The sequence below is a fragment of the Artemia sp. Qi Xiang Cuo genome, chromosome 13, assembly GCF_049724085.1.
Source record: "Artemia sp. Qi Xiang Cuo chromosome 13, ASM4972408v1, whole genome shotgun sequence".
NCBI lineage: Eukaryota > Metazoa > Arthropoda > Branchiopoda > Anostraca > Artemiidae > Artemia > Artemia sp. Qi Xiang Cuo.
In genome coordinates, this window is record NC_142806.1 from 27,223,886 (window position 1) to 27,248,367 (window position 24,482).

At 37.0% G+C, this 24,482-nt stretch overlaps 2 protein-coding genes across 2 annotated transcripts in view; both read right to left on the minus strand.

Moving 5' to 3' along the window:
• The window catches only part of LOC148945135 (pancreatic triacylglycerol lipase-like), a 117,872-nt gene continuing 93,390 nt past the window's right edge, over positions 1-24,482 (minus strand). Inside the window, exons 7-8 of the mRNA XM_089098848.1 lie at positions 9,450-9,508; positions 1-123 (exon numbers count right to left, since the gene is read on the minus strand). Of these exons, the coding sequence (XP_088954974.1) occupies positions 9,451-9,508 (58 nt within the window). The 3' untranslated portion in view covers positions 1-123; position 9,450. The remainder of the gene's footprint in view (positions 124-9,449; positions 9,509-24,482) is intronic.
• Positions 4,297-5,802, minus strand: LOC148945136 (protein CFDP2-like). The gene has a single exon (XM_089098948.1). It carries the CDS (start codon positions 5,800-5,802, stop codon positions 4,297-4,299), a length of 1,506 nt encoding a protein of 501 aa, XP_088955074.1.

The window sequence follows — 24,482 nt, forward strand, 5'->3', positions numbered from 1 at the left end:
CATGCGTTTATTGACAACTATTAAGTTCCAACTTCATTGAACTTCAGTAAATAATTGAATCTTCCTATGGCTGTTAAAATGCATTTCATTGACAATCCAGTGAAAAAAAAGTTCTTCTTATGACTAGAAGATAAAGAAAAAAAAATAAGAATGCTTAAAATTCATTGGCAGTTCGGGAGAGTGCCAAGAGCTTGAGCTTCACCCGGGCCCCGGCACTCGGTATGCGACTAGCTTGTACATATGTTATTCTCGAATTAAGATTAGTAAAACTATTGTGTCATTTTTTATTTTTAGGTCATGAGGTGGCAAATCAGCAAACTCAACTGAATTAAGAAACTCTGACCGGAGTTTCTAGCTGGAGTACATTTACCTATTAGGTAAATGTAGTATGCTTGAGTGCAATTTTAAGCATGCTAATATCTGTACCGCTTTTTCCAGTGGTCGTTGTTTTGGTTGCACTAAAGCTCACGTTAAGGTTCCTCCTTCTTTTTATCTACCCCCAGGAATAAAATTGCACCAATCTGTAAAAGATATAAATTGTTAGAATCACTCCTCCCCTTCAGCCGTCCTTTTGTAGTACACCGCACCCAAGCAAAGATCTCCCACCTACGTTGGTTAAACACAGCTCAACAATTAACAAACCCTTACCGATTACCTACTCCTCCTCCTCTTTTAATCAGCTCCCGTCCCAAACACTTCAACAAGAAATACCCTCGTTCCAATATTATACCCAGCCTCTTAGAATCGTCAGTGCCGATCCCTTCTTCTCTTACCTTGGCAAAAAACATGCCTCTGCTACTTCCTCCCCTCACTGAGAAGCCTTATTCCCTCTCCGCTTACGGAATTTGGCCCTATATCCTCTCCACTCTCCCACAAACCAACGACTCCTTGACAGACGTGAATCACCATTCCCCTATCAGGTAACAGCCGTTTAACAGATTATCTTCATTCCACCGTAGTTCCATTCCAACTTAATAATATCCCCATAATTTGTCCGCTGTCCTCCTTTTCTCTCAAGCCCGGTCAGTCCCGTCTTTTAATCCTGCTTCTCAAACAAATTACAGCCTTCATCCCGAAAAAGATGTCTCTCCTGCCTCAGATCCACGTTCCTTCCACTCCGCACTGGCTCCCACAATTAACGAACAAAAAATTGCCCGCTTTAGTAACCGTTTTACTTTCCCAAACCTCCTTGTTACGAACACAGAAAGCCTGAATTTTGACAAATTGATTGAGCTAGAGGCCCTCTGTCAAGTACACAAAACTGATGTAATTGCCGTGACTGAGGTCCAAGCACAGAACCCTGACTTATAGTTCATTAATAACCACTCCCAATTCATAAGAATTCGTCCTCATGATCACCCCCTAGGTAAAAAGGGAGGTGGAATACTATTATTTGTAAATAATTATCCCTTTCCTAGATTAATTCATGCTCCCAACCTTTCAGATTGCGATGGAATCATTTGGGTAAGTGTAAGACCCAAAATGTTACCACACCCCTTTGATTTGATTGTGTTTTGTTACTTCTATTATTCGCCAAATCAAAACGATGCACAAAGATAGCGATTTTACCAGCAACTGCATAGTAGTGCCGACTTTGTCCTCTGCAAATTCCCGAACGCAGGTATTTTCTTAGTAGGTCATGCTAATGATCTAAAGTTAAATTCCCTTTGTAGTTCCCGAAACTTAAAACAGATAGTAAAATTACCAACAAGGGGAAAAATGACATTAATTTTAAAGTCTCTGACTTCCAAAATCTGACTAAAACAAAATACATGGATTCCTTCCCTGAAAAAAAAAGAAGTAAAAACAAGTTCTAATGACAAATCATACATTACTAGCCAACTCAAAAAACTAATTAGAATTATGAATCTACTTAAGAATGGTAAAACATCCGAAGCTAACTCACAGCGTAAACATATAAAAAAAGAAATACGTAAATCTGCTTCTTCATATTACAAGTCTAAAGTCAAGGATTTGTTTTCTACAAAGCCAAAACAATGGTATAAAAGAGTAAGAAAATTTGGGGGAAAACACATAATAATATAGATTTCCGTTTCCAAGAAGACCCTTCAGTTACAGCCAATGATCTGAAAAAATGTCTTTCCTCCATAGTACAGAACCTCTTCTCCTTTCTTTTGACACTCCTTATGGTTTGTGCTCTCTCAATTTTCCTGTTATTTCGCCCTCGGATGTGGAGGCGAAAATTAAGAACAATAAAAAGTGCAGTACTTGTCCACTAGACATCCTAATTGTACTAATTAAAGCCTTTGCCGACAATCTCTCAGAGCATTTGTCCTTACTATTTAATGATATTACCTCTACTGGTAAATTCCCAAATTGTTGGAAATTAGGTTTTATTACTCCCGTAAAAAAGAAAGGCAACAAGCAAGATTTTGATGGTGTCCGTTCCATTACTCTTACTCCAGTTTTTTCCAAGTTATATGGAAGCTTTTTAGCTGGGTGGTTGAAAGTAAAGATAATGCCAAATGTTGACCAAAGACAATCCGGAAACCTACACTCTACATCTACCACCCACTTTCCTGTTCACCTTATGGACACAATATGTAACACACTCGAAAAACCCAATACCTGACTCAATGTTATCACTGGTGACTTAATCAACCACAATATACTATTAGAAAAACTATCTAATAACCTTCAAGTTGACCTTTATTTAATTAGAATAATTGCGTCTTTCGTCTCTAATAGAAGCAATTCGTGAAATACCTGAATGTATGTTATGATCCCCTCCCAATTTACAATGGTGTGCCCCAAGGAGCCATCTTAGGTCCAATTTTATTCCTTACAATGATAAACAGCCTTGGTGTCGATTTCCCAGATAGATGGAAATTCGTTGATGATCTAACTGTCTTAGAGACATATTTCAAAATTTAAAAAGTAACCCAATGAACATCTTGGAATCGATATCAACCGAAGCTCTTACTAATGATATGAAAGTCAACCCTATAAAGTCAACTGTTCTTACTATTAATTTCCTTGAAACTCTTCCGTCTTTCTCCTGTCCAATCCCCCCCTAAAATGTCTGTTACCACTTTGAAATTACTGGGTGTTACCATCTCAAGCGACTTAAAATGGGATTGTCATATTTATGACATCTTAAAACGTGCAAATGCCACATTTCCCCTCCTTAAACTCCTTAAAAAGTTTAAATGCCCAAAATCGCATTGCTTGAGGATTTTCCTCACATTTGTACACCCAACCCTCAAGTGTGCCTGTCCCGTTTGGCATTCTGGCATATCCATTGAATTGTCAGACAGAAGAGATGTATTCCAAAAAAGGTGCCTAAGAATTATCTTCAATGAGGGTAAAGTACCTTATATTTCCCTTCTTAGGAGAGCTAATCTTGTAACCCTTAGAAAGGAGGGCAAAAATTACCTTGCGTTTTGCTAACAATGCCCTTCATAACCCTGGAACAACTCTCCTTTTCCCTGGTCAACATTCACCCCTTCGACCCCGCCTCCCACGTTCCGTTTCAACAAAAATCCCCCTTCTTGCCCCAATAAGAGTTTGCACTGAAAGATGTAGAAGAACTTTTATCCTTTACATAGTTTACATTTTCAATCAGTGAATCTCCGCAGCCTACCCCCCTCCCCCCACTCACTTTTTACCTAATAATCTTAATTTTAATGTCCATTTTGCAAATTTGAAGGTTTTTTATTTATGTTTTTTAGGAACTAATTAACTTATGTTTTTGTTTTAATTTTCTTATCCCCTTGTTAATTTTACGAGTTTTCGTTTTTTTGGCATTTTTGCTGACTTGACATTGGCCATCTAATTTTTTGAGTTTAATTTGTTTTTGTTCTTAACATTTTTACGTATTTGACATTGACCCTTTTATAATTTTCTGTTGTTGCGTGATTGTTTGTTTTTGTTTTTTTTTTTTTTAGTTTTATTTTACGCTAAAGTGCGAATTCGGCCCTTTTGGGGTTGTGATAGCCGTTTTGCAGCAATAAATCTTGTCTTATCTTAGCTTAATTCCTCTTTCCTATTTATATTTCAATAGAATCGTACATTTACCGGAATTAATTCTTCTGGGAATTCTTTTGATTCTTCCTGTTACTTTCAGACATTTTTTATCATGCATCTTGCTATGGCTGTTCGGATTCATCCATCACCTTATATATATGTGCATGAGGTCATAAATACCAAAACACCTTCTTTCCCAGCGTTTTCCCCAATAATTGTAGCTCTGCTTTAATTAGTTCAGTTTAATAATGGTTCCTGCTCTCCAGTCCTTTGGGACTTTTTCTTTTTGCCAGAGGAGGGAAAAGAAGACTAGCCACACTGAAAGGGACCTGCGGATCGATGACTTGACCATTTCTCCAGATATACGGTCACTACCGGAGATTTTCCATTCTTCAGCTTTTTCGAGGCTGAAAGGATCTCGTCCGCCGTTGGCTCGTTTTCATTAATGAGAAGATCCAAAAATGGGCTGTCCGGAATATCTGGTGGAACAGAAGGGGACGGGCGATTGAGAAGGTTTTCGAAGTAATCGGCCCATGTATTTTTTCGGTCATCTGGATCGGTTAGCAGTCTTCCGTTTTCCCCTTTTACTGGTCCATCTTGTGCGTTGGTCTTCCCAACGATTTCTTCAGTTAGGCAGTACACAGCTCTCGTGTCACCAGGTCGGGCTGCTTCTTCTGCCATTCTTACTTTCATATTAAGGTGCTTTCGTTTGTATGATCTAGCATTTTTCTTTACTTCTCTGTCCGCTTCTTTATACGCTTTGACTTTCATGACATCACCAGAGAGATAATTACCGAGCATACTCTGTTTTATTTTCTTGCGGTCTTCGATCAAGTCCAATGTCTTCTGGGATATCCACTGTTCCTTTATTGACTTTTTAAAGCCAAGAACTTTTTCAGCAGCTTCTGCATAGTTCTGTTGTATAGACGTCCAAGCTTCTTCCACATCTTGTGGTATATCAGCAAGTGCCTCGAATTTGTTCGAGAGTTTGATGTTAAATTGTCTCCTAACATTCTTGTCTCTGAGCTTCTCCACATCAAAATTGCTTGGTATTTTTGTTGGTTGTCGGGATCTGTTGGAGCGGAGTTTCAACTTGAGTGTCGCTACAAGAAGTTCATGATCCGACCCAACGTCCGCACTTCTGTAACTCCTCACGTCTTTCAGACTAGTTCTCCTCCGTCGTCGGATTAGAAAGTGGTCAATCTGATTTTCGACAGTTTTGTCTAGGGATGTCCATGTATACTTATGTATATCATTGTGCTCGAATAATGTGCCTCCTATCAACATGTCATTCGACATGGCAAAGCTGACTAGCCTTGCACCATTTTCGCTGATAGTTCCAAGCCCGTGATGTCCCAACACCTCGGGGAAATATGATCTGTCCTGACTAATTTTTGCATTTAGGTCGCCTGCCAGGCAAGTGACGTCATGGAGAGGGATGGAGTCTAGGACGGACTGGAGGGTTTCATAAAAATCGTCTTTCAAGATTTCATCGGCATCATTTGTTGGTGCATTACATATGACTAGCGACAGCTTTGCATGTTTAGATGCAAATCGTGTATACAGAATTCTCTCGTTAATCGGTTTCCACGAGCAGAGAGACTTTGCTGCATTTGGGTTCAATATAGCTGCGACTCCGGCTGCATGTCTGTCCGTTTTTCCGCTGTACAGAACTGTATAAGTCATGTTGCTGTTTACTGTTTTGAGCTTCTTTTCTCCACAGCCTTTCCATCGTGCTTCGGCCACTGCGAGGATATCTAGCCGAAAGTTTTCGTACTCTTGTAGAACTTGTTCAGTTTTTGAAAGAGCCGACATGGTCCTTACGTTCCAAAATCCGATTCGTACTGGTTTATTCGCGTTCAGAAATCTGGTCTAGGCGCATGCATGGGTCGTCATCATATTGGGATTTGATCCGAGGCTTTTCACTGACGTTTCTTTAGCACATTCTTTTTCTACGGGAGCGACTATTTTTTTGCGGAGGACACTTCCCTACAACCCTCGGGGCAAGGGTTTTAAGTTAATACCTGGGGGTATATAAGGTTTTTATAGAAGGCGTTGTCGTAGAAACTTCAAGAAAGGTTCATTCGATTTGAAATTCAAAGAGCTAGTACCCTTTTCTAATAGTTGAAAGTGATTGGAGGGCAACTAGCCCCCCCCCCCACACCCATCATTCCCTCAAACACATCCAATCAAAATTTCGAGATAGCCATTTCATTCAGCATAGTTGATTTCCAGATAGAAAATATGTTTTTGAGGAGGACACTCCACCACAACCCTCAGGACAAGGGTAGTGTGTTATGCCCTTGGGGCATATGAGGTTTTTATAGAAGGCGATGTTGTAGAAACTTCAAAACAGACTCATTTGTTTGGAAATTCAAAGCGCTAGTACCATTTTTAATAGTCAAAAGTGACTGGAGGGCAACTAGCCCCCCCCCCACGCCCATAATTCCACCAAACACATCCAATAAAAATTTTCAGACAGCCACTTTATTCAGCGTAGTAGATTTCCAGATAGAAAATATGTTTTTGAGGTGGACACTCCCCCACAACCATTAGGGCAAGGGTTTTAAGTTATGCCCTGGGGGCATATAAGGTTTTTATAGAAGGCGTTTTCGTAGAAACTTCAAAACAGGCTCATTCGATTTGAACGTCAAAGGGCTAGTACCCTTTTTAATAGTCAAAAGTGATTTGAGTGCAATTAGCCCCCCCCCTCACGCCCTTCATTCCCCCAAACACATCCAATCAAAATTTTGAGATAGCCATTTTGTTCAGCGTAGTTGATTTCCAGATAGAACATATGTTTTTGAGAAGGACACTCCCCCACATCCCTCAGGGCAAGGGTTTTAAGTTATGCCGTGGGGGTATATAAGGTTTTTAAAGAAGGCGTTGTCGTAGAAACTTCAATAAAAGCTCATTCGACTGGAAATTCAAAGGGCTAGTGGCCTTTTTAATAGTCAAAAATGATTGGAGGGCATCTATTCCCCCCCCCACACCCATCATTCCCCCAAACACATCCAATAAAAATTTTGAGACAGCCATTTTGTTCAGGGTAGTTGATTTCAAGATAGAAAACATATTTTTAAGGAGGACATTCACCCAGAACCCTCAGGGCAAGGATTATAAGTTATGCCCTGGGGGCATATAAGGTTTTTATTGGAATCTTTGTCGTAGAAACTTGAAAAAGGGCTCATTCGATTTGAAATTCAAAGGACTAATACCCTTTTTAATAGTCAAAAGTAATTTGAGGGCAACTAACCCCTCTCTCTCCCCCATCTTTTCCCAAAACACATCCAATCAAAATTTTTAGATAGCCATTTTATTCAAAGTAGGTAAAAGTTTTTGGAAATTAGGTCTTTAAGGATGACGACCCCTCAGAATCCTCGCGAAAAGGTCTTTAAGTTAAGCCCTGGGAGCACATAAAGGTTATATAGAAAGTTGTTGTATATGATTTATAGAACAGACTTTATTCCTTTTTAAATAAAATTTTTATATGTTTAAAAACTAAATGTTGACTTAAGGTTAAATTAAAATCCACTGTGATAATACTAATTCTCAATAAGATATCTCAGCAGTATCCCAAGAACGACTGAGGGTATTATGTTCAAACGTTCGGGGCTACTTCTGCTATTAAAATTTAACCAAATCCAAATAGTGTCAATGTATCCAAGCAACCAAAGAAAGTAAACAGATTTTTTTTGTGGTATCAAGTTTTCCATTACAGGTCAACTAGAGGAGTTATGAAACTAAATGAAACAGTACTATTTGTGTCCAGATTTATAAAAGGGTATATGCTCTTAAAAATTGCTGAAACTTTTTCTCCGGCATACAAATAGCAGGCCAAACTATAAAGTCTTAAAAACTAAAATATTTAAAGTATTATTTTCTTTTTCCCTGAAAAGAATATGTCAATATAAAACGAAAAGAAATTAATTAAAAAAACTTTTTCCACAAAATAAGTTTTTCAAAGAAAAGTAAAGAACTCCATTAAACAAAAAATGAGCAAAAATAAAATAAAATAATCTACCAAGCGTGAAACTACCTCAAATCAGCATTGATAAATAAATGAAACCCAAAACGAACAGAAATTACAATAATTAACCAAGTTAAACTCAAAACGAGCAGAAATTAACGTAAGTTGGGCGCAAAACCCCTATTCCTTCCCAAGGCCAGGACAAAATTTGCACTTTACTGAAAAAATACAAATGAAAGTGCTTTGTAAGTTTAATATACATATACTTATATTTAGTAATCAAAATTTTAATATTATTTGATTTATTAAAGTTATAAAACTAAAAACATTTATATTTTTTCAGTAAAGTGCAAATTTTGTTCTGGCCTTGGGAAGGCATAGGGGTTTTGCGCCCAAATTATGTAAATTTCTGCTTGTTTTGGGTTTGACTCGGTTAATTATTGTAGTTTCTGTTCGTTTTGGGTTTCATTTATTATTCATTGCTGATTTGTGGTAGTGTCACGCTTGGTAGATTATTTGATTTTAGTTTTGCTCATTTTTTGTTTAATAGAGTTCTCTACTTTTCTTTGAAAAACTTATTTTGTGGAAAAAGTTTTTTTTAATTAATATACAAAATGGGGACTTTTCTATTCTTGCCACAAGCAAGATTACGGATGCGTGTTTAATTTTTTCCTAGGGCAGATTGTGTCAAACCAATGATCCTATAAATTCGAAAGAGGTCTCATTCAAACTGAGATCAAAAGTGCCCTTTATAAGTAACCAAAAAGATTAGAGGGCAACTAGCCCCACCCCACGCACCTTTTCTCCCAAAGATCTCCTGTTTTTTTCAGATGACCGTTCGATTCAATTTACTTGAAATTCACAATATGTTTAATTTTGGGGGTGACAAGACTCCAAATAGTCCCTGGAAAAAGGGCTATTACGCAACTTGCCCATTGTTCACATATAGTATTTAGTTTTCAGAAATGTAAGAATTGTTTGTTTTTTTTTTGGTGGAGGGGGAGGGTGAATTGTTTCCGAAAGGGGTTTTGTGTAGGGACAAAACTTTTTGGGGACATCTTCAGGGGAAATTTTACACGGAAGGAGTGGAAGAGGGAGTTCCGGGCATGATTCGAAAAACGTTCAGAAATTAAATAAAAAACAAGTTTTTCCACTGAAAGTAAGGAGCCACATTAAGACTTAAGACAAATAGAAACTATCATATGTTTGAGGGGGACTACTCCTTCCTCAACCCTCGCTATCTACCCTAAAGTTTTGTTTTCGTTACGTTTCTTTAAGAAAGACTGAAACACGAGCGTCCTCAATTTTGAGGGAAAAGTGTTTCTAAAAACTCTAAGACTTTAGCATAAGCAGCAGAAATTGATGAAGGGGTTTGGCCCCCACAGAAACAGAATAATTTCTGTCCATTCTAAATTTTAATATCGTTCGATAATCTCAATAAATATAACTCGGGTTTTTGTTTAATAGACAGTAATAGAGATATTTAACCTGCCTTATCCCTGAGCAAATGGAGATCCCTCGTTTGTTTGTAGGTAGAAGTTACCGCGTGCACTGAAAAAAAGAAGAAGAAATATATATTTTGGGGAGTTTTTTGGGTAGATTCTAATGATATAAAATACATAGTTATATGTCATATAATGTAGTGTATCAGCTATCGGCAACAAAAACCATGTTGTTGTTTTCTAAGCTTCAAAATCATCTAAAATTCAAGGAATATATACTATTATAAAACGAACATATTGAAAATCAGTGAACCCACTCTAAGCATTCAAAAGAAATTACCAAACACTCAGTTCTTTGCAAATGAAAGCAAAACAACTTGACATTCCTGTGGTAAGCAGGACTCTGAAACTGATAAGAAGTTTGTTTGCTAGTAATAGTGTACTGTAATGTCATATACATAAGGATAATCCTTAAAATTACCGTAAAATAAAAACTCGGTAAGTAAAATTGGTAAAATAAGGTAAAATTGGTAAAAGAAGGTGAAATAAGGTATTCCCTAGGAAATAAAGGGTAAAGTTGGTGTTTTAGATTTGTCTAAACTGGTCTTGCTCAACAAGGCCATTTGAGTATTTCTTTTTAAGCATCACTTATAGCTTTTAGTGACATGATTTTTATTTTCCTGGGCTTAAAAACGGTAGGGCCCATTCTTCTAGAGGTTAACCAGTTTAAATAACTGTCTAGTTTATCCCTTTGGTAATCTTGCATCTCGTGTAATACCTGAGCAATTGGACAGTGTGGACAGCAATTGGAATTGGAGATTTTGGACATCTATTTTGCAAAAAAAATACAATACAAATAAAAATAAAATAGATAAATCAAAATTATCCTTATTTGGAGCTAAAATGATATTAGTAATTTTAATTTCACCTAACACCTAAGGAATACACCTAATAATATTATACACCTAATATACACCTAAAATACACCTAAGGAATGTTCCCTAACAGCCTTTCTTGTTTAAATGGCCGTTTGGAATGTGGCTATTCCAAGATTGTTGCAAATCGGTCGAAATACAATCGCAAAGCTTTAGTGTCGCTGTATTCTGTTTTCTCTGACCATGCTATTTCAGGTTTTTACATTTTGCTTAGGAAGAATGACCTATCCAAATTAAGATAAGGCTATTATCAGTATTGCAAATTTTTGTTGTATCTTCCGTTGTAATTTCGTAATCGTCGTATTATCAAAAAGTATAACACACCTGATATAAATGAAAAACTTCGTGATTTACATATAAATTTCTTACATAAATTTCATGTAAAATTCTCTTACATAAATTTCTTTTTATTTGTTTATCTTACTTTAAGTGCTGTGTGTGTTTATTTTTCTTTTCTTTTTCTCTTTACTCCACTATTTTTCACATTGTTTGTGCAGTGGGTTATAAATAAATTTTATTATATATTATATAATAATATCATTATTAACTATTATTTCAGTTCGCCTTAAAAGTAAAAGTTTATTGCAAAAAGAAATTTGTGGTGATTTCGTAAAAAAAAAGCCAGCAACCCCTCAAAAATGGCGTCAGATCAAAATGGAAAGTGGAAGATTGGAATCAGAATTGTCGAAAATCTTATACAAGGAAATTACAGTGTCCGCCATCTGCAAGTGCCACATGTCACTAGAAGGACACTTTCTGCCATTGTTCAAGTGGTGGCGCTAGCAGGCTACCAGAACATCGTAGATAGATTTTTTATAGCTCATATAAACTATATTGTTCATATCTACTTTCTTTCTATAGGCCTAAATTCCACCATCTAAAATTTCCAAATGGCACTAGAAACGGCACTTTTTGTGTCGTGTCTCAAGCAGAAAAGCCGAGGCTATTGGGCTAGCTGAACTTATAAGATTTGCATTTCATGGCTCATTTGAAAGCTTTTGCTCATATAAACGTGCTTTTTTTTTTTTTATCAATTCTACAATTCTACCATTAGTAAGTGCGATATAGCACTGAAAACAATACTTTTGGTACCACTTCATAAGTGGAAAAGCTCCGAAGTACAAAACAGGTACTATTGTGATAGTTACGTTCCAGAATGGCATTCCTCATATCATATACATGTTTTTTTTCATTTATTTATAAAAGTACAGAATACAAGTAAAAAATAGGTTTGTAACACATGGATGACTGTGATTAACTAAACACTGGAGTAGTGATAGCGTGCGCAATGCGCCGGGGACAAGGACGGGGACATGAATATACAGTGCAGTTTAACCGGTACATTGACTTACCAAGGACAGTCACACCTTACCAGGGTGCAGTCACCTATGATTCTATGAGTGATTGCATAATATGACTACTGGTATATGCGATGGGAGACAGGTTTCTGACTCTGAATGGTTCTGACAGTCGTGTTAATCAGATTTCTAATTCATAATGTATACGACCTGCACGCCTTTTAAGGTAAGTTCATTATACCCCCCCCCCCCAAAAAAAAACGGACCGTCTTGGTTATGTGTTACTATATTCGGTTTTTTACTATAAAATAGAGATCCAAATTAGAATTTGTACAGTTTGAATAGCTCTTTCATTGTATCTATAGATTTTTGATCATTTGCATTGGTAGTGATATGGAGAGTTCTAAGCGAGTTCTGGTGAGTAAATTTTTCTTGTATTATAATAAAAAGAAATCCATTTTGTCTCGTCATTAAGTTAAGGAAAAATTTGACCCCCCCTTCTTTATCATTGTCCGAACCCCCCTCTCCTGCTCAAATTTATATGCAGGCATTTTAAGTTTAAAAGAAAGGCTTTAAAAATCTTAGACTTATTCAGTCGTCTGAGGCTAAAAGTGCTTCAATTCCAGGCCAAAATCGCAAGATCCAGATCGCAAGGTAATAATCAATTGAGAATACAGGGCTTCGCACTTATTTATTTAAATGGTTATAAAATAGGCTTGTACAAATCTTAAAATACCCACCAAGACCGTATGCTACATAGTAGAATTATCCCATTTTCCCCAACCTAAGCCTTTTTTAACATATCAAAAAGTACCAAACTTGAATCTTTGGAGAGTTATGGTACTACAAGAAGCATCTTTTTGAAAATGTGTAAAACAAATTGGACACTCTAGAGGAAAAAATCAGACATTCACTAGACTTTTAGTCTTTAACATAGGCTATTATATGACCTTATTAGGGAGGAGGGGGTGTCGCATAGTGTTTCTGTGTTTAGCATTTGTATTTACCATTTAGAAAAATCCCCCCACCTCCTACATATTAAACACATATATAACGCACTTTTTACATCATTTTTACTAAAGCCGTAAATTTTCCCATACAATGGCAGGTGCGAAACCCTTTATCAGTCAATACAGAAGAAGAACCTTTTTCCATATTCATTTATTGATATATCGGTTTATCGATGGTTTTAACGTTGTATGATAGGTGAGGTTAATTCCCTTAAATACATTACGAATGTTAACCGTCTAGCAAGCTGTTATAGTAAGAAAAGCATTTTAAAATAGATGACATGCATTTTGACACGATTAAAGCTATATAAATTTATTAGTGGTGGGGTATGGAGGAAGAGGGTTTTAATTGCTAGTTTCCCATAGTGAATCACACTTGTCAAAAAATAAATATGCTCACTTTAGTGTGGGGGAGTGGGTATAGAAAAAGAGGCTTATGGGATTTACCGGCTAGGTTAGGTTACGTCTTTCGTTTTAAAAATTTTCTTTTTGATTCAGTTCTTGTTTGTTTTAAGTTATAATTTTTCCCCATACTTATAGATTGAATTTTATCTATCTAATTTACCTATCTAGAAACTGCCAACAACATCTTTTTTTTAATTTTTAATTATTATTAATGAATTACTGAGATTAAAGACTTGATGAAAAATTGCTACTGGTATTTACTGTTCACATGTGTTCACTATTTCTTTTTATTTGAAAATAATTTGGAAGTTTACAGCTATAGGTTCCATCCCCGTGGTTTGGCTCTAAAACGTGCTCTGTAAAATGGGGTGGGGGGGAGTGTGAGGGGTGCAAGCCCGCCATTAATATTATGAACAAATATCAAAATTTTTTTAACTGAAATTATTTTTTGATTCCAGGACACTGATACAACAACAACAACGAGCCAAAAGTGCTCGAAAATTGATAACACGAGCAGAATTATGAACGCCATGAGGGAGAGTGTAATCCAATACGCACCCCTTCAAGACAGGAGGGATAGTGTAATCCAATACGCACCCATTCAAGACAAGAGAGTATCTAACGACCTAGCTGTGATTTTTGACGTAAGTGCAAATAGATATTCTGAAACTTATAAAATAGTTTATTAAATTGATTCCTTTTATGATTGAGGTCAATAGGACTTTTTAGAGTTTGATTTGTAACTAATATGCAATGCAGTGAAACCTGACTTAATGCAAATGAAAATCAAATCTATTTAGGGATGATTTTAATTATGCAAACTCAACAAAAGGAACATTGCTTACTCGATTAGTAATAATAATAATAATTTCGAATCAGTTTTTTCGCTAGTTATATATCTGCTGTCCATGTATAAATTCGCACGTATGTATTTACTCTGTTGGGTAATAAAGAGGACTTGGGAAGAAGGGGGCGCCCCACATTAATATTCTGAATAATTAATATATGAAGTAAATAGGCAAAATTAATGCAAACTCAACGAATGGGGCATTGCTTACTCGAGTAATAATAATAATAATTTCGAATCAGCTACTTATAAGTGTATATGTATTTTCTCAAGGGGCTAATTATTGTAGAAAAAAAGAGTGTGGAGGAGTGGGGTGAAAAATTTTTTTAAAGACATTTGCAATTTCACATATGAAAATAGATCACGAAGGATGAATTAGTGTCAACCTAGGGGTTAGATACCCCTTTTTATATTTTTATGTTATAGCATTCAGCAATTCTTCTTTTCACTCTTAATAATTTAAAATCAGCCAGTTGATCAAACTTGTGACATAGACATGGTGGAGGACCCGGAATGGACAGATAGATTTATGAGAGAGCATTTAGGTGATGGTAGTAGTAGTAGTACTAATGCATCTAAACCGGGTCCTCATAAAGAAAATCCATCACAAGAAAATACAGGCTGGCTTAATCAGCTATCCCCAAACACCCTGGAAGATATATTAAGTAACCTAGGCGATTTCAAGCCACGTCCAACAAATGAAATTGAATAGATTGGGGGTGGTGTTATTGACAATCCTATGCCACTCCCCACCATTGTGATTAATGACACTACTACTACTACTAGTAGTAGTAGTAGTAGCAGTGGTAGTAGTGGTAGTAGTAGCAGTAGTAGTAGTAGTAGTAATAGTAATGACATAATACCCCCACTCTTAGATTTTTTTCTTTCCAACTCTGCCTTGCGCCATACAAAAGCCTACAGCGCGAAACTCGGTGAACCATTCAGCTCTTTGGTGACAGGAGACATAATAAAAGATCCCCTGGATATTACCAGGTTTCATGTTAACAGGATTCGAGCCTTTCTTGAGCAACAAATTGGGGTGTGGGGGTGTGGCGGTCGTTTAAAAGCATCAAAAGCAATACAAATATTTTTTTTAATGAAAATGCGAGCGAGCTGTATTCGAAATACTTGCACACAGAGATGTTGGCAATTCACCCGCATTTATCAAATTATGAGGAGGTTTTTTAGATTGGGTTAATAGCATTCAAACTAAATGGGATAATAATAACGAGGGGGTTAGCGGGTCGGTGGTTTTATTTATTGAGAGTTTAAACGTTGATATTTGTAGATTTAAAAAGCATTTTAGTGTAAGAGGTGGGCATAGGGATAGGGGTATAGTTTTAAAATATCAATCAGACTTAGAGGGTTGTCAGGGGGTACAACGAATCTGTTTCGATGCGAGGCTACAGTGTTTCAAGTATACATTTTTGATTGCAGCCTATAGACCTCTGCGCGATAATGCCTCTAAGAAAAAGTTGGATGAAAAAGCAGTTAATGGGATGGAGGGTTCAAAGTTTTCAATAGTAGATTTTAATTGTTTAAATGGTCAATTTCCCGTGACACTAAAAGGAATTGATATTTTTGAGCGGGCTAATGCACATTTAAAGATTGGTGTCACGAAGTTGCAGTATGGACAGGAATTTGAGGAGGGTTGGCATTGTGATAAGAAGGGTGTATTATTTCCAGTGAGGGCTTCGTCAATTGAATCAGTGGAGCATTGGGTGTGGCTTCAATACACCCCACCCACAGAGCCTGATTCAATTGGACATTTTAATCCAATTACAAATATTAGTAGGGTTTTATGTGAGGGTAAAAAGGAGAATGGGGGTGTATGTTATTACTGTCCGACATGTCTCAAGATTTCGCTCTAATTTAAAGTCAAATCATCGCATGAAACACTGTAAACGTCATGGATAGTAGGTTGTGGAAACGGTAAGCGGAGGTAAAGTTATGTTACATTTTAAAAATTTCCAGGACACGCTCATACAGAGCAAGAAGACCATTTTGGACTGCAAGGTGAGATTCATAGACGTTTACGATCCGTCAAATCCAGATCGTGTTAAAATACATGAAGCCATAGGGGTCTCTTACGCTCATGTGCAACAAGATTCCAATAATACCATTCATGTGCTGGATGTAGTTGAGTCGCTGGCGGGGAAGACTGCATGCGTTCGGCATTGGTCAGTCTAACCAAAACAGTGAACGGTGCAATTACGCTCCTTCGTTACACAAACTATCCTATGCTCCTATCACCAGAAGACAGATTGGCCATTAAAAATCGTAAAATATGTTGGGTTTGCAAGGGAGAATTTGATGGTGGTTTTGGGAATGGAGGGAGGAGGAAGGTGATTGACCATGATCATTTGTGGCAGGAAATTACATCGGGAGGGAGTAAGTTTAGAGGGGTTGCACATCAGTCGTGCAATTTAAACGTTAGACAGCAATATTTCGTACCGGTTTTTATACACAATTCCAATTACGACTTAAAGTTTGTTTTACCGGCGTTGGCCCGCATTCCCAAGGGGGGAGTTGTAGATAACGCATGGATAGATGGTACTTTTTCTTATAATATCATACCCAAATCATCGGAGAAGCTACTGCTGCTAGAATTCATGTGGAAAACCATTGACAAGGGTAAAACGTGCCTGAATAAAATCCGTTTTTTAGACTCTTTCAGCTTCTTCTCCAAGTCCTGAAGTCAATTGATTTAGGTACAGAAAAGTGACAATTTTGATAGCTTCCCCCTCCTTAAACAGCGCTTCCCCGATGATGAAATGTATGATTTATTAAAGTGTAATGGCATATATGCATATTATTATTACAACTCTGCCTCGAGGCTAGATGAGGTTTCATTACCGCCCATTGAAGCTTTTTACAATTCTCTTACTGAGAGTGAGTGCACCACTAGCGACTATGAATTTGCTAAGAGGGTTCGTGCAAAGGGCGGATGTAAAAATGGGTGGGATTATTGTAAACTATACTTGGCTAGTAACGTACTTACTCTTCTGGACATTGTGTGCAAAAATACGGATAAAATCTATGGTGAATTTGGGTTGGATTTAGGGTATTATTTTTCCACAAATCATCTGGTGATGGACTTGACACTAAAAATCAGTAAAGAAGAAATAGGTCTGATTACCGATGTAGATCAGCATCTATTTGTAGAGAGATCAATGAGGGGTGGGTATGTTTTTCAAGGGGACCGTATCACAAAAACTGATCCGACCGGACAGCAGACCGATGAAAAGTCAGACGCAGTTTTTATATGAATTACTTTTACCCATCGGCAATGTTTCACTACTGTTTGCCATGTGGCAATTATAAATGGCTTAACAATCCATGTGCTTCGAATTTCCCCGACATTGCTAGCGTTGAGGAGAATGGGGCACAGGGATGGTTATTTGAAATTGACGGTGAAATACCCATGGAAATCCATGACTCGGTAAAAGACTTTGTTTTTCTGTGCATAAATAGACCGGTGGGTAGGGACTCTCTGAGCCCCTTCAATTTATCTTTAGTAGAGGATGGGAGTATGCACTGGGTACCTTCAAAACAAAAAGTAATTGCCGACCTCAACCGGAAACAGAATATCGTTGTTCAACACGTGCTATTGAAATGGATGGTGTCCAATGGTTTCAAGGTCAGAAAGATTCATAGAGCCCTCCAATTTGATCAAAAGCCTTACATGAAAACGTTTATTGACAACTTTATCAGTAAACGTTCACAAGCGAAAACGAAGGTTGAAAAAGAAGTCTGTAAACTCATTTTAAACTCAGCCTTCGTTAAATGTGTGAAAGCGTACGAAACAGAAGTCAATGTGACATTGTAACCAATCCCAAAGATTGCGCTCGAATCATTGCGGATTTAAACTTCACATCGTTCACTATCATAGACTCTGATATGGTGCTCCTCTATTCCAAGAAAAGAAACATTGTTTTAAATAAAAATATTGCAGGCAGGAGTGCAATAACGGAAATATCTAAAAAAATCATGTTGTCATTTTATTTAATGTATGCAAGGTACAATGGCCGATTGAGGGACAAGTTCAAGTGTATTACGGGGACACTGATTCACTCCTGTTAAAAGTTAAAACTGAAAATTTATTGAATGATTTGGAAAATGAGGAGTACATTAGCTCACGAATGGACCACACCAACTGGAATGAATCCCTCTATCCAAAGCTAGTAAAACGTCAGGCACCAGATCAATTGTTAATGTTAAAATCTGAAACGGGTAGCGATCTGATATCCAGTGGTGCGTTTCCTGGGCCGAAGGTAAACTGTATGGAAACGCACAACAAGGATATCAAACAAGTTTGCAAGAGGGTACCTACACACTTTGTAAAAAATAATTTCGACATGAGTGTGTATAGAAACTGTTTTGAAAGTAGTTTAGTCCCGAGAGCAAAAGTCACGGCGATTCACTCTTCACAATTTTAAAACTACACAGCTAGATTTGAGAAAAAGATCATATCGGCCATATCGGACAAAGTCTATGTACTTGAGGATGGTGTGAAGGTACTACCATACGGTCACTATATAATCTCACACCGAGTTGAATGTGTAGAGTATAGAAAACAACTTGGTCTGAAAAGGTTAACTTAAATTATTTAATAGTACAAGGTGGGTTTGAGTGTTTTAAATTCTTTTTTTCTCTTTTTATCACAAACAATTTTCAATGTGTGCAAGGCAGAGCAATTTCTTCTTCATAATCTCCACTACTTAGCTATTTAATGTCCCCCTCCGGCCCACCCTGGCCCGCCGCAGAGGCCCCCGCGCTGCTTCCCGACCGCGACCGCGGCTGCCTTCGGCCGCCGCAGCGGCCACCCCCGGGGGGTGGACCCCATTTAAAATAAAAAAATGTGTTATAATTTTAAGTGTGTGTGTGTATATTTTAATAAATGTTGTATTTTTTATAAATAAATAAAAAAAAAATGTGTATTTATGAATGTATTTTTTTTTAGTGCCTATGTAAAATAAATGTTGTATTTTTGCTATAAAAAAAGTGTATTTTTCTTGTTTAATGTGCTTTTGTTTCATGTTCAATGTATTATTTATAAATTGCTGCTTTTATGCATATAATAAAAGAAAATATGATTCTTTATTGATTTTGTTCTTCTCATTATTCTTGAACGGACTAGTAGTAGTATAGGTTGCGAAAGCATAGGTTACGAATGCGAAAGCATAGGTGGCTAGCCCTAGCTAAGGGTGACGGGTCAGCACATTTTACCTTTAGGGTTAGTAATTAGACGTCTATAGTCTACAGTTAGTTGTAGGTGAACTGTTGAAGGGAACATGTATCAATTTAAAACATTATTCAGACCGTTTCTGTGTGGGCCATCAATGTCAGGCAAAGCGACACTCTTAACTAAAATAATTAAAAATTACGATAAAATGTTTGTGGAAAAGCCGAAAATATCTACTATTGTTACAGTATTTGGCAGGAGTCATACGATAAAATAAAAGCAATTACATATCAGGGATGGTGCAGATACAATTCATACAGGGACTTGATGTTTTCAACCTTATTGAACCAAACTCTTGGCTGATTATTTACGATTTAGCTGAATCTATTGAACAAAGGTCCCAGGAAATGCTAAACTGTTCACTGTTCGGTCTCATCATGAACAGATTTTCATTACACTGGTTATACACAACCTCTTTCATCAGCGCAAATGTATGCGAACACTTGCATTGAACTGCACCTACTATATCATCTACAGAGTTGTTCGTGATTCTAGCTCGCTAATAACTCTCAATAAACAAATATAACCCGGTGCCCCTAAATTTCTGCTCTCAGCATACAATCAGGCAACTAATAATCCTTACGGCTACATCCTATTGGATCTTAATTGAAATACACCCGAGGATCTGCGTATAGTCACAAACATTTTTGACAATGAAATTACAGTGTAGCTTCCCTTGAACGGTAAAAAAGACTAATAGTTACCATCATGGCACTGAAGAAACTACATGAAAATAGACATTTATTTTCCGTTATAAGCACTTCAAAACCCCCACTTAGGAAAGCCATACTCAAACATGGTATTGGCAATGATTTCATTAATCTAATATCTGAACTTTGTTTAAGTTTAACCGAGAGCAATGTTCAACTGCCAGAAGTAGTTAGGCAAGAGGCAAAACAACATCGTTCCATTGTACGTACATTGGCCTGTAAAAAAAGGAAAGAATTTTAAAGGGAAACGTCTTCTTCAGGCGGGCGGTAGCTTTTTCACACTTTTACTGCCGATAATTGTAGGACTTGTAAACAGTTTTCTCTAGATGGCTAAACCCTATAAATTGACTCCAGTAGAACTCGCTCTCTCACCCGTGGAGCACTTTGAGAACAATCTGAGTAAATTCATTGATAACGAGAATATTGAGGATGATAAAAAACTGCTTTTACTTCAAGATGCACTTCACCGAGTGGACAAACATAAGCCTTATCGTGTGAGAGCCAGTGGCATTGATCACAAAAAAGAACTATCTCTTCAGGATTCTTCTTCTGCTATCACTGGTGGAACATATTTAAAGAAGGAGGATATGGATTCAATAGTGTCGAGCATTGGTAATCTAATGTAGCACTCATATCATGAACAAAGTAAACGACTCATAACATATCTCATGGAAAGTGGTCAAGATCGTATTAAAGTTGATAGCAATGGAAAGGGATTATAATTCAGGGCAAGAGCTATAATCTTCTTGATCTAATATAAGATATGATTCCAAATCGTAAAGGACTTTTCTCATCTAACACTTATATATGCAACTTTCTAAATACATTAAACTTCTCCAAAAGCTCTATTAGCAGTGAGCCAGTTCTAAAAAAATTAAATAAACATGCACCATCATCGTAAATACCGTTAAAATATGAACATGAAGAAGAAGATTTTAAATCAATCTTGTAAAATAATAGCACACCTAGTGGAAATATTGATTTGACAATGAGGAGGAGAAGCACATTACTGATAGCTAGACAAAAGCAAACACGTATCAAGTCAAGGTCACCACAACCACCATAAAGCACTAATATACAAAGGGATAGTGGACGTTACACTATGTGTTTACGTTCAAAATGGTTGAAGTTCTGAAACGAGTTTATGAAAATATTGGTGAAGCGGGAAGTTTAAGTTTCCCCATCACTCTCTTGAAAGTCACTGGTGTTCATACTAAACAAGTTACACTCTACATAGAAATCATAGGCTTTGTTTTAATCATTATCAAAAACTAAGGCCTTTTTTCTCCTGTATATAATGCAAGCAGATGTCTTAACTCTAGATGAGATTCAAAGACCTCACAATACACCGCAAAGGTACATTCTACTTGCAATCAGTGTTTATAGTCGTTATGCATATGCAATTCCATTGCGGTCAAAGAGAGGTGTTTAAGTTGCTTAGGCTATTGAAAGTATTCTCGAACAGGATTCGTATAAAAAAATCAAACGGATCGCGGTAGTGAATTTGCTAATCCCCATGTTGCAAAAGTACTAATGAAATATAATGCACTGCTCTATCATAGTCATAGTCCTATAAGGGCTGCATTGGCCGAACGATTGATAAGAACTATTCGACTTTTAATTTCAAGATATTGTACATTGAAAAATACTCCTGCTTTTATTCATGATTTAGATAAAATCATGTTGATTTATAATCAACGACCTCATCGATCATTGTCCAACTTAACCCCAACGGAAGCTCATCATTCTGATCATAATACTGTTGATACTTTTCTTAAACAATATTCCAATGAAACGATTGTCAAGAAGAAGAAAACATTCAATGTTGGTTATACTATTCGAATTAATAGAACAACTAATGTTTTTGAAAACGGTAATTACTTGTGGTCCTCAGAGCTTTTTAAAGTGGCAAAAATCGTAGACACCAAACCCATAACTTATCGTTTGCGCGATACCAAAGATGAAGAGATTCTCCGCGGCTTTTATGACTATGAACTACAAAAAGTTAAAAATAATAGTGAAATCTATCAAATTGAAAAGATATTAAAGGCCCGTACTCGTAGGGGTAAGAAACAGTTACTTGTTCGGTGACTAGGATACAACTCTGATTTTGATTCTTGGATCGGTGTTGAAAATATTGACAATGCCCAATGATTTTTATGTATCATTTATGTCCAACGTTTCCGATCCTCTCTACAATGACTTGAATAAAACAAGTGATTTTTGGACGAAACTCTCCCCCGCCATTAAATTCAATGACGGGAAGTATGAAGTGGTTCTTGTCGATTGTATTCTCAAAAATACCTACGACATCCTGAGAAAGGATCGTGTGTATGATATAAAAGTTATACCATTCGATTGGTCACTCTTTTTCGAGTATGAATGTGTTGAAGCACTTAACTCTAGTGAATATCCACATGTCACATGGAAATATATAGAATATGATTGTATGACAGATTTTTGTCGTACAATCAATAGAAAAATCTTATATCGTAGGAATGATACATTCCATTTTAATTATTCAATGGAACACGATTGGATTTACATTACCTCACCTGTTGCCACTGAAATGATTTATCTCAATGATAATATGAGAGATGTTCTTGGCTTTAAACAGAATAAGATCAATGGGGAAAACGTAGGCACTGTTAACGGGATGGATCAAGTTATCTTTGCTGATTATACACCTGGTCTAGCCTCGGACTCTTGCATGTTTCTGTATGCATCCTTTGTAGAAACAACTAGAGTTGGTAATATCAAATGTCCCCTCCTACGTGTTCTTGAACGAAAAACAACCCATGAACTTGTTCATCACTATAATAAAAAGTACCTTCAGTATGTTCCTGTAAACATTTCAGATTTGGAACTCTGTCAGTTAACACTAATAAGTGAATTGGATGATCCTGTAGCAATAAAAAAAGGTTTAGCAGTAATTACACGTCATTTTCGACACATCGTTAGTGACACCACCTAAAATGAACAATAGAAGAATTCCATTTGTCTGTCCTGATATCAGTTGCTATGTTGGTGCTCTGAGTCCACGTCAAATAGGTCATGGAATGGACAACTACAAAGGGCGTACTACAATGTCTGGCTATAATCTTGATAGCTGGTTTGCTAGGCTGTTTCGTTCTGCACTACCCCTTGCCAGAAAATATGTTGTACTTGCTGCATCAAATTTTGCTGCCTCAACAGTACAGGACTGCGGGTCGGGTGAAAATTTCAACGAGAGTGTTAAGGAAAATATTAGATCTTCAGCAAGAACCGTTGGTGAGCAATTAAAATCTCAGCAAAATGGGAAGGGATTGAAAAGGATGTATGCACATCATTCACTCATCAGTCTCTACCCAGGCGGGAAGCGAAGGACATCAACAACGAGTTTGAGGAATAAAACGAAGAAGACCAATAAGCAGAAGAAAAAGAAAAATATTGTTAGATCAAAGAAGGATTTCTTCTCTTTAATTGACCTATCTCCTCCACAGGGAATCACGTCCATCAATCAGATCCTCATTGAATCTGTTCAATGCTGAAAATGTTGATGTCAGTGTCAAGTATGGCTACTATGAACAATTTCACCCCAGCAACCTCTCTCGGAAAATATACACTTTCAAATATTTTCCAATGAAGACTATTTCAATGATTTGTCATCAACATTTATTGATTTAAATGTTGCGGTGAAGAAAAAGTCAGATAATACAACTCCAACTGCTGCCGATGGTCTCTCCTACGAAAACTGTATTCTACACAACCGTTTCAAACAAATTAATGTATTCATTAATGGAACATTGGTGAGCACTAGCAATAATTTATCCAACTATGCAAGCTACATACAATTTATGTTGATGACACCAAATTGCATATAAGGAGTTGAGAGGACAGTCATTGGGCTATGCATATCGATCAGGTGTTGATACTGACGGTGAGTTGACTACTGCAGTGAGCCAGGAGTATCATTTAGTTGGAAAATTAAATCATGAGATATTCAATATATCCCAATGGCTACCCCCCAATGTCAAGATTGACATAAAGTTGCAACTAGCCCCATCGAATTTCATTTTGAGAAAAACACTTCCCGCTGCACCCGATGCAAATGTCATTATCACATCGGCAATTATTCATGCCCGAAAACAACAGGTTATGAGCTCTGTTGCATTGGCATTCGAAAAGCTAAGAGTCAATGGCAACAACATTAAACTTCTTGTCTCCCATACGATCACCAATCAACGTCACATTGTCACCGGGTCTCGTAGTTATACTGATTCATCATATATCAATAGAGAAATCCCATCAAAACTTGCTTTGGCCTTTTTGAAGAGTGGCAGTGCCGTTGGATCCTTGAGTGCATCCCCCCATGATTTTAATTTTTTCGGTCTATCTAGCCTTGTGTGCAAAGTGAATGGTATTCCACTGTGCACTCTATCATTTGACAAAAAATCCTACAGAACTCTATATGAGTTGACCATGCAATCCCTAGACCATGAATCTCAACTATTTGAAAATGGAATAACCGATTCAATGTTGTACAAATATCATGGTGTAATTGTTTTGGACCTGTCGGGGACGCAGGATATGTGCATAGTACGAACAGGGAATGTACGCTTAGAGTGCACATTTGCCGATGCATTGACTGAGA